At 53.6% G+C, this 10,508-nt stretch overlaps 1 protein-coding gene across 1 annotated transcript; it reads right to left on the bottom strand.

The window, feature by feature from the left end:
• Nucleotides 1-4,832: 4,832 nt before the first annotated feature.
• LOC143215868 (uncharacterized) lies at nucleotides 4,833-10,046 on the bottom strand. The gene has a single exon (XM_076438448.1). It carries the CDS (start codon nucleotides 10,044-10,046, stop codon nucleotides 4,833-4,835), a length of 5,214 nt encoding a protein of 1,737 aa, XP_076294563.1.
• Nucleotides 10,047-10,508: the final 462 nt, after the last annotated feature.

Genomic DNA, 10,508 nt, shown 5'->3' with positions numbered 1-10,508 from the left:
CAACGAGAGGTCCATCCCAATAACGCCCCTTAGGTCTCTGCCCGGTGCCGACCACGCTGGACATTCTTCCAGCGTATGCCGTGCAGAGTCCTGGGCCTCCGCGCAGTGGTGGCACTGCGATCCTCCCAGTGCCAGTTATGAACACACAGTTTGAGGAAACGGCTGTATGCAGGCAATTTAACTTATGCGCATGCATTGCTGCAACTTGTGCTGTATAATTTAGAATTTTTGTTACCGCGCCATTCGATTTTTATACATGTGCAAATACTCGTACACGCTGTAGTGCATTTTTTTCCGCACGCGACAAGGAGGGGACAGAGGCGAGTTCCGGCTCGCGTCTGTCCCCTCCCCCCGTCCCACCCCCCACGTAGACCCTCATAAAACTTAAAAATACGATAAAATAAAACATAAAATCAATAAATGAAACGGTGTATAGATAAAATAAAAGTCAATAAATAAATAAATAATAATAAGTAAATAAATACAATGGACAAAACACAACAAACATAAGAAGGGGGGGCAAAATAAAGGGGAATAAAAGATAAAGATACAATTTATAATATAGAATATAAAATATATATAGAATAAAATGAAATATTATAAAATAAAAGGAGGGGGGTCGACCGGCAGGTCGCATCTTTGTAGATGGGGGGAGGGGATTATTGCTCCACCTCGGCCCCCGCGACCTGCCCACCCCGGGGGCGCCTTAACGGCCAGCCCCCCTTGGCGGCGGTGGAAGTACTAAGTAGTCCCACCGCCGCCTTTACGTCTGCGGCCCCTTAACAAGGGGCCGTCGGCCTCGTCGGGGTTGCCCCGCCGATGCTAGCCTCCTGGCGGAGAGGGGGCCGGCTTCCCTCTCCCTCTCCGCTGCCTCCTTCTGCGTTATCACAATCTCGCAGAAGGAGGCAAACGCTGCTCTTGACCTCTCGCTGCCGATCATGTGGTCGACCACGACCGGCAACGAGAGGTCCATCCCAATAACGCCCCTTAGGTCTCTGCGCCGTGCCGACCACGCTGGACATTCTTCCAGCGTATGCCGCGCAGAGTCCTGGGCCTCCTCGCAGTGGTGACACTGCGATCCTCCCAGTGCCAGTGACGAACACACAGTTTGAGGAAACGGCGGTATGCAGGTAAATTAACTTATGCGCATCCATTGCTGCAACTTCTGCTGTATAATTTAGAATTTTTGTTACCGCGCCATCCGATTTTTATACATGTGCATATACTCGTACACGCTGCATTGCATTTTTTTCCGCACGCAACAAGGAGGGGACAGAGGCGAGTTCCGGCTCGCGTCTGTCCCCTCCCCCCGTCCCTCCCCCTGGTCAACCCGCATAAAACTTACAAATACGATAAAATAAAAGATAAAATCAATAAAGTAAAACGTGTATAGATAAAATACATAAAATAAAAGTCAATAAATAAATAAATAATAATAAGTAAATAAATACAATGGACAAAACACAACAAACATAAGAAGGGGGGACAAAATAAAGGGGAATGAAAGATAAAGATAAAATTTATAATATAGAATATAAAATATATATAGAATAAAATGAAATATTATAAAATAAAAGGAGGGGGGTCGACCGGCAGGTCGCATCTTTGTAGAGGCGGGGAGGGGACTATTGCTCCACCTCGGCCCCCGCGACCTGCCCACCCCGGGGGCGCCTTAACGGCCAGCCCCCCTTGGCGGCGGTGGAAGTACTAAGTAGTCCCACCGCCGCCTTTACGTCTGTGGCCCCTTAACAGGGGGCCGTCGGCCTCGTCGGGTTTGCCCCGCCGATGCTAGCCTCCTGGCGGAGAGGGGACCGGCTTCCCTCTCCCTCTCCGCTGCCTCCTTCTGCGTTATCACAATCTCGCAGAAGGAGGCAAACGCTGCTCTTGACCTCTCGCTGCCGATCATGTGGTCGACCACGACCGGTAACGTGAGGTCCATCCCAATAACACCCCTTAGGTCTCTGCGCCGTGCCGACCACGCTGGACATTCTTCCAGCGTATGCCGCGCAGAGTCCTGGGCCTCCTCGCAGTGGTGGCACTGCGATCCTCCCAGTGCCAGTTACGAACACACAGTTTGAGGAAACAGCGGTATGCAGGTAATTTAACATATGCGCATCCATTGCTGCAACTTGTGCTGTATAATTTAGAATTTTTGTTACCGCGCCATCCGATTTTTATACATGTGCAAATACTCGTACACGCTGCATTGTATTTTTTTCCGCAACGCGACAAGGAGGGGACAGAGGCGAGTTCCGGCTCGCGTCTGCCCCCACCCCCCGTGACCCCTGGTCGACCTGCATGAAACTTAAAAATATGATAAAATAAAAGATAAAATCAATAAATGAAAAGGTGTATAGATATAATAGATAAAATAAAAGTCAATAAATAAATAAATAATAATAAGTAAATAAATACAATGGACAAAACACAACAAACATAAGAAGGGGGGCAAAATAAAGGGGAATGAAAGATAAAGATAAAATTTATAATATAGAATATAAAATATATATAGAATAAAATGAAATATTATAAAATAAAAGGAGGGGGGTCGACCGGCAGGTCGCATCTTTGTAGAGGCGGGGAGGGGATTATTGCTCCACCTCGCCACCCGCGACCTGCCCACCCCGGGGGCGCCTTAACGGCCAGCCCCCTTGACGGCGGTGGAAGTACTAAGTAGTCCCACCGCCGCCATTACGTCTGCGGCCCCTTAACAGGGGGCCGTCGGCCTCGTCGGAGTTGCCCCGCCGATGCTAGCCTCCTGGCGGAGAGGGGGTCGCCTTCCCTCTCCCTCTCCGCTGCCTCCTTCTGCGTTATCACAATCTCGCAGAAGGAGGCAAACGCTGCTCTTGACCTCTTGCTGCCGATCATGTGGTCGACCACGACCGGTAACGTGAGGTCCATCCCAATAACGCCCCTTAGGTCTCTGCGCCGTGCCGACCACGCTGGACATTCTTCCAGCGTGTGCCGCGCAGAGTCCTGGGCCTCCTCGCAGTGGTGGCTCTGCGATCCTCCCAGTGCCAGTTACGAACACAAAGTTTGAGGAAACGGCGGTATGCAGGTAATTTAACATATGCGCATCCATTGCTGCAACTTGTGCTGTATAATTTAGAATTTTTGTTACCGCGCCATTCGATTTTTATACATGTGCAAATACTCGTACACGCTGCATTGCATTTTTTTCCGCACGCGACAAGGAGGGGACAGAGGCGAGTTCCGGCTCGCGTCTGTCCCCTCCCCCCGTCCCACCCCCCACGTAGACCCTCATAAAACTTAAAAATACGATAAAATAAAAGATAAAATCAATAAATGAAAAGGTGTATAGATAAAATAGATAAAATAAAAGTCAATAAATAAATAAATAATAATAAGTAAATAAATACAATGGACAAAACACAACAAACATAAGAAGGGGGGGCAAAATAAAGGGGAATAAAAGATAAAGATAAAATTTATAATATAGAATATAAAATATATATAGAATAAAATGAAATATTATAAAATAAAAGGAGGGGGGTCGACCGGCAGGTCGAATCTTTGTAGAGGCGGGGAGGGGATTATTGCTCCACCTCGCCACCCGCGACCTGCCCACCCCGGGGGCGCCTTAACGGCCAGCCCCCTTGACGGCGGTGGAAGTACTAAGTAGTCCCACCGCCGCCATTACGTCTGCGGCCCCTTAACAGGGGGCCGTCGGCCTCGTCGGGGTTGCCCCGCCGATGCTAGCCTCCTGGCGGAGAGGGGGTCGCCTTCCCTCTCCCTCTCCGCTGCCTCCTTCTGCGTTATCACAATCTCGCAGAAGGAGGCAAACGCTGCTCTTGACCTCTTGCTGCCGATCATGTGGTCGACCACGACCGGTAACGTGAGGTCCATCCCAATAACGCCCCTTAGGTCTCTGCGCCGTGCCGACCACGCTGGACATTCTTCCAGCGTATGCCGCGCAGAGTCCTGGGCCTCCTCGCAGTGGTGGCACTGCGATCCTCCCAGTGCCAGTTACGAACACAAAGTTTGAGGAAACGGCGGTATGCAGGTAATTTAACATATGCGCATCCATTGCTGCAACTTGTGCTGTATAATTTAGAATTTTTGTTACCGCGCCATCCGATTTTTATACATGTGCAAATACTCGTACACGCTGCATTGTATTTTTTTCCGCAACGCGACAAGGAGGGATAGAGGCGAGTTCCGGCTCGCGTCTGCTCCCACCCCCCGTGACCCCTGGTCGACCTGCATGAAACTTAAAAATATAATAAAATAAAAGATAAAATCAATAAATGAAAAGGTGTATAGATAAAATAGATAAAATAAAAGTCAATAAATAAATAAATAATAATAAGTAAATAAATACAATGGACAAAACACAACAAACATAATGTCTGAGATCGGACCGATGTACTAGGATCGCTAGTGGGTGGAAGAAATGAACACTGTAGTAAACTCACGATGAAAACATATATTGACGTAAAGGTATGACACGGTATAAATGTCTGTGGCGAATAACTCAATCGACAAGAAACGGTGGATGACGAGTAACACTGTGGAAATCCCGAGTTCACGATCGACGTTTCAGTTGCGTAACGGTGAGATCATATAGCGCGTTCTTGTTGTGTACACGTATGCCGTGGTACCCAAAAACGACTGTGTACATCGATGTCGCCCGACCGTTACCGTCGTCTCATGCCCGAAATCACCTGTTCATTGCGCGTGGTGGGGACGCTGAGACGACGGTGACCGACGCTTGTCGAGACCCCGGTTCGGCGGATCGGCTCTGTGACGGGTGGCCGGAACATTCTCCCCCCCCTTGCCGTGACGTTGTGTCGGCAATGACCGCGGGTCGGCTAGTTGCATGCCGTAGGGCATGACGCGGTTTGTTTGGTTTCGACCGGCAGTCGGCACAATTTGACGATCGGCCGTTTGAGTGTCGTAGTCGCGGTCCGGACAGTGACGACGCGGGTTACATCGTCTTTGCCGGGATGGAGATCGGTGACGCGCGCGAGCGGCCATTTGGCCGGGGGAGTTCGTTCGTCTCGTACGAGGACGAGATCACCGTTTCGAAATGGCTCCGACTTCGAGTGCCATTTTGACGCGGCCTGGAGTTGCTGCAGGTATTCTTTGGACCACCGCGACCAGAAGTGGTCAAGCATTTGGCGCAGCAGTTGCCATCGCGACAATCGGGAGCGAGGAGTGTCAGCGAAGTTCGGTTCCGGAATGACATTGAGTGCGTCGCCGATCAGGAAATGACCCGGGGTTAGCGCAGACAGGTCGGAAGAGTCGTCGGACAACGGACAGATCGGTCGCGAGTTGAGTGCCGCTTCGATTTGTGCGAACAGTGTCGCGTATTCCTCGAAAGTGAGTGGGGATTCTCCTATGACGCGGCGCAAGTGAAATTTGGTGGATTTTACAGCGGCCTCCCATTTACCGCCGAAGTGTGGGGCGGAGGGAGGATTGAATCGCCACTGTGTTCCGAGGTTCGCGAGACTGCTCGCGATCGCTTGCGCTTCCTGCGAAGCGCGGTTGAACATTCGACGCAGCTCGGCGTCCGCCCCGACGAAGTTCGTGCCGCAGTCGCTCGTAAGTGTACTGCAGATGCCGCGCCGTCCCGTGAATCGTTTGTAGGCAGCTATAAACGCGTCTGCCGAGTAGTCTGAAGCGAACTCGAGGTGCACCGCGCCGGTGGCCATACACACGAAGACAACGAGGTAGCCTTTGAATGTCTTGGCTCCGCGTCCACGCGTCGTTTTCCACTGAAACGGACCCGCGTAATCTACACCGGAGTTTACGAATGCTCGTGCGGGAGTGATGCGTCGCGCCGGGAGCTGTCCCATCACCTGCGTACACTGACGAGCGCTGTGGCGAGCGCACGTTACGCATTGCTTGATGAAGGATCGTACTGGCTGTCGACCACCGACAATCCAATACGACTGCCTGACCGTCGACAGTGTGAGCTGCGTGCCAGCGTGCAACGTTCGCAAGTGAGCTTGTGCGATTACGAGCGAAGTGAAGGGAGAGGATCGCGGCAAGATGATCGGATGTTTTTGATCCGCGTCGAGGAGGGAGTGCTGGAGGCGCCCTCCCACGCGTAAGATGCCGTGGGCGTCCGCGAAGGGCATCAACTTGGCGAGAGGACTCGCGTTCGGTAGCGCGACACCGCGGTGGACGGCCTGACTTTCACGTGAGAAGTGAGCTTCCTGCGTTTGTCGAATCCAGAATAGACGAGCCTGTTCGAGTTCGGTTGTCGTGATGGAGTCTACCGGGCCGCGATCCACTCGTTTCACCTTCATTCGTCGCACCGCTCGAATGCACAACGACGTAATGCGTAGTAGTCGCGTTAGGGACGAGTAGCGGTCGATTAACGTCCACGAAGGAGCGGACGCTGCGTGTAGTGTGAGCGGTTTTTCGGGCCGTTTCTCGACGTCGATACCGGGTTCCGGAGATAGGGTCTCCGTGGGCCAGGCGGGGGAGAACTCTTGCAACCACCCAGGCCCCCGCCACCAGATGGAATCAAGCAACACCAGCGGTGAGACTCCACGGGTTGCTAGGTCCGCCGGGTTGCATGTCCCAGGGACGTGGTGCCAGTACGCGTGCGGTGCGAGTCTATGAATGTCCGCGACGCGATTCCGAACGAAGTCTTTCCACCTGGAGGGGGGGCTGCGAATCCACGCGAGGGCCACGGCCGAATCCGTCCACAGATGCGTTGGTATTGTTTCGATGTCTAGCGCGGCGCGAATGTGCGCGACTTGTTTAGCGAGGAGAAGCGCGGCCGACAGCTCGAGACGCGGGATGGTTATTGGCTTAATGGGCGCGACTCTGGACTTAGCGGAAAGGAGAGTTACGCGGAACGTGTCGTCGTCGTTCCTGACCCGCATGTAGATAGCGACGCCCATCGCGTGCGTGGACGCATCGGCGAATCCGTGGAGCTCGATGCCGCGATCAGGGTCGAGTTGGCCGACCCATCGAGTCAGGGTCAGACGGCGAATTTCCGTCAAATCGCTGCAGAATTGCTCCCAGCGACGCGAGAACTCAGCCGGGAGAGCATCGTCCCATCCCGTTTTCTGCGTCCATAACTCCTGCATGAGAATTTTGCCCTGCACGGTGACGGGCGTGAGCCATCCTAACGGATCGAATAATTGTGAGATCGTGGACAGCACTCCGCGCTTGGAACTGTTAGCGGTCGAGGGTGCCTGAAATGAGAACGCGAATGTATCGGAGTCGGTGTTCCACGCGACACCGAGGGCGCGATGCGGGGCGTCGATGGACAATGTTCTACCGTCTGACGACTCGAGACGCCTCTCTTCCGCGGGGATTAACTCATCGCAGTTGGCGACCCACTTTTTTAGCGCGAATCCCCCGGCTTTCAGGAGACCCTGTAGTTGACGAACTTTCTCCTGGGCCGTCTGTAGATCGTTCGCGCCAGAGAGTATGTCGTCAACGTATGTTTCCCGTACGAGAACGTCCCTAGCTAGCGGAAAGTTGTCGCCTTCGTCGCTGGCTAACTGGTGCATGCACCGTATCGCGAGGAACGGGGCGCACGCGAGGCCGTAGGTAACGGTGGTAAGCGCGTACTCTTGTACCGGTACCGAGACATCGGGACGCCAGACGATTCGCTGGAAGATCTGGTCGCTTTCGTGAACGCGGATTTGACGGTACATTTTTTCCACGTCTGCGGAGAACGCGAAGCGGAATCTGCGCCACCGGAGGATAATGTCGGCCAAGTCCGTCTGCAGTTTCGGGCCAACGTGCAGACAGTCGTTTAGGGACGTACCGGACGTCGTGCGATGTGATCCGTTGAATACTACGCGGATCTTTGCCGAGTCGCCTGTCCCGCGGAGGACTCCGTGATGCGGTAGGACGTAAGACGCGGTCGTCGCTCGATTTTCGCTCTCGGTTAACATACGCATGTGGCCCAGGTGCTCATATTCGGTGAGGAACGCGGCGTATTTGTCGCGGAATTGCGGACGCGACGCGAGAGTTTTTTCGCTGCGCCGTAGTATTTGGAGAGCCGACGATCGCGAGTCTCCGAGTTCAGCGGCGCTTTTCGCGAATGGCAGGCGCACAACGTATCGCCCGGTATCGTCGCGGGAGTGTGTGGTACGGAAATGGTTCTCACATTGCCGCTCGGAGTCAGTCAGCGTCGTGGCGGGCAGAGCATTTGGCTCTTCCTGGACCCAGAATTTTTGGACGAGCTCGTAAAGGTCCCGGTCGATGCCGCATTGGAAGCTGGAGATCCCATTGGACGCCTTGTGGGTGCGGACGGTGGACGCCGGACCGGAAATGACCCATCCCAACGTGGTGAGCTGGGCCACTGGAGAGTCGTCGTCACCGCGCCTAATGTCGGGCCGAATGATGCGGCTGTAGACATCGACGCCGATGACCATGTCGATTGGTTGCGGGTCCAGGTAAGATGGGTCGGCTAATTGCAACCCTTGGATATGATCCCAGCTTGCGTGCGGACTGGTCGCGGCTGGTGCATAATGGGTCAGCTCGGATAAAATAAATGCTTTCACTTCGCAGGTGTACGTCTGGGTGAGCGACGATATGACGAATGTGGAGAAGCCCCGTGTCGTCACAGTATGACCTGCACCGATTCCGTAAATGGGCATGCGTGCATGCTGCCGAGGAAGACGCAGCCGTTGGCATATGGACTCCTTAATGAAGGAGACCTCAGATCCCTGATCGAGCAGCACGCGGGCACGGATGTTGTCTCCGTTGGTGGAAAGTATGGTCACGAGCGCAGTGGCCAATATCATCGGGCGGCGCGACAACACCGGGAGCGAGGCTGGCATGACGTGGTGAGCCGCAGCTGGCGGAGCCTCGACTATCGGTTCGGATTCTGAAGATGACGAGGACGCTGAAGAGGAGATGGAAGCATCGTGTAACGACGTGTGATGTCGCGAAGCGCATTTCATGCACGTCGTAGTGTGGCGGCAGACCTTGATTGGGTGGTTCCCCAAGCAGTTGTAGCAGCGGCGATGTTGCGTTACTAGCTGCTTGCGTTGCTCAGGCGTCTTTGCCAGGTATTGAGCGCATCTTCCGAGGTAGTGGTCTGCGCAGCATAGAATGCAGCGGTTCTGAGACGCGATGGTCGCGTGTGATTGAGCGCCGGGTGCTCGGGATTTTGAAACCGAGGTAACCGGTTTCGTACTCTCAACCTTGGCTAACGCGCGAATGCGGTGCTCGAGGAAGGTGTCCAGTACTGAGAATTCCGGATAATCTGAGTTGTCTGCGATTTGCAACTCCCATGCTTTGAGCGTCTCCGGGTCCAGTCGTTGAGTGACCCAGTAGATGATGAATGGACCCCAATGTTGCACTTGGCACTTCAACACTTCGAGCGCGTTTAACACTTGCTTCACGGTGCCGCGGATTCGTTTGAGCTCCGCCGCGGATTCTGACGTCGCTGCGGGGAGCGAAAACAGCGTGCCGAGCAGGTTGTCGACAAGGACACGAGTATTCTCGTACTGACCAACGATGAGTTGCCACGCCCGATCGAAATGCGCACCGTCGACTGGAAGATTCCTGATGAGATCGAGCGCTTCGCCGTGGACGCTCAGAAGGAGGTAATGGAACTTCTCGGTGGAGGACAGGCTGTCGTTGGACAAAACAAGGGACGCGAACAACGCCTTGAAGAGTGGCCAGTCCTGGTAGTCTCCGGAGAACGTTGGGACGTCCAAACGGCGGAGCTTGGCCGACGAGGCAGGCTGTGATTGGTCTCGATGATTGCCGTGAGACTTTTCGGTGGATGCAGGTGGACGAGGTGTTAATTCGGCCAGCATGTTGCACAGTACAGCTTGGGTGTCGACGACCAAATCCTCAGTCGTGTGACGGAGACCGCCAACGTAGTAGTCATGCTTACGTGCTTCGGGGGTGCATAAGTCCTGGAGTTTCACGTGATTTGCGCGGAACTCGTCCCAATTGCGGAGGAGTGTGTCTAGCCGAGCTTGTACATAGGATTCCGTGATGTTGGCTGCACCCTTCTTCTTTACATTGACCAGAACGCGACTGATGGCATGATGCAAGTCGAATTGCAAGGCGAACAGCGATTCGGCCGTTGACATTTGAACCGGCGGTGGCGGAGACGAGCGGGAGGTTACTCGAAATGCGCGCACAAAACACCGTACACACGCGAGCGGGCGCGAAAGGTCACAGCGCGATTCGAATCTAACGGCCGTTAACTGTACGCGGCACGTACCGGTGCACACGGGTCTAAGGCAGCGGTTTCACGAAGTTCACTAAATACACCCACTGTTGATCTTTGATCGATATATGAAGCCGCCGATCTATCCGGCTCGAAGGACCAAAAAATGTCTGAGATCGGACCGATGTAATAGGATCGCTAGTGGGTGGAAGAAATGACCACTGTAGTAAACTCACGATGAAACATATATTAGCGTAAAGGTATGACACGGTATAAATGTATGTGGCGAATAACTCAATCGACAATAAACGGTGGATGACGAGTAACACTGTGGAAATCCCGAGTTCACGATCGACGGTTCAGTTGCGTAACGGTGAGATGA

The sequence above is a fragment of the Lasioglossum baleicum genome, chromosome 14, assembly GCF_051020765.1.
Source record: "Lasioglossum baleicum chromosome 14, iyLasBale1, whole genome shotgun sequence".
NCBI classification, from domain to species: Eukaryota; Metazoa; Arthropoda; class Insecta; order Hymenoptera; family Halictidae; genus Lasioglossum; species Lasioglossum baleicum.
This window is presented reverse-complemented; position numbering and strand designations above follow the sequence as displayed.

Bases quoted from the DNA above. Each gene is read 5' to 3' on its own strand.
- LOC143215868 (XM_076438448.1), bottom strand. From the start codon at position 10,046: ATGTCAACGGCCGAATCGCTGTTCGCCTTGCAATTCGACTTGCATCAT.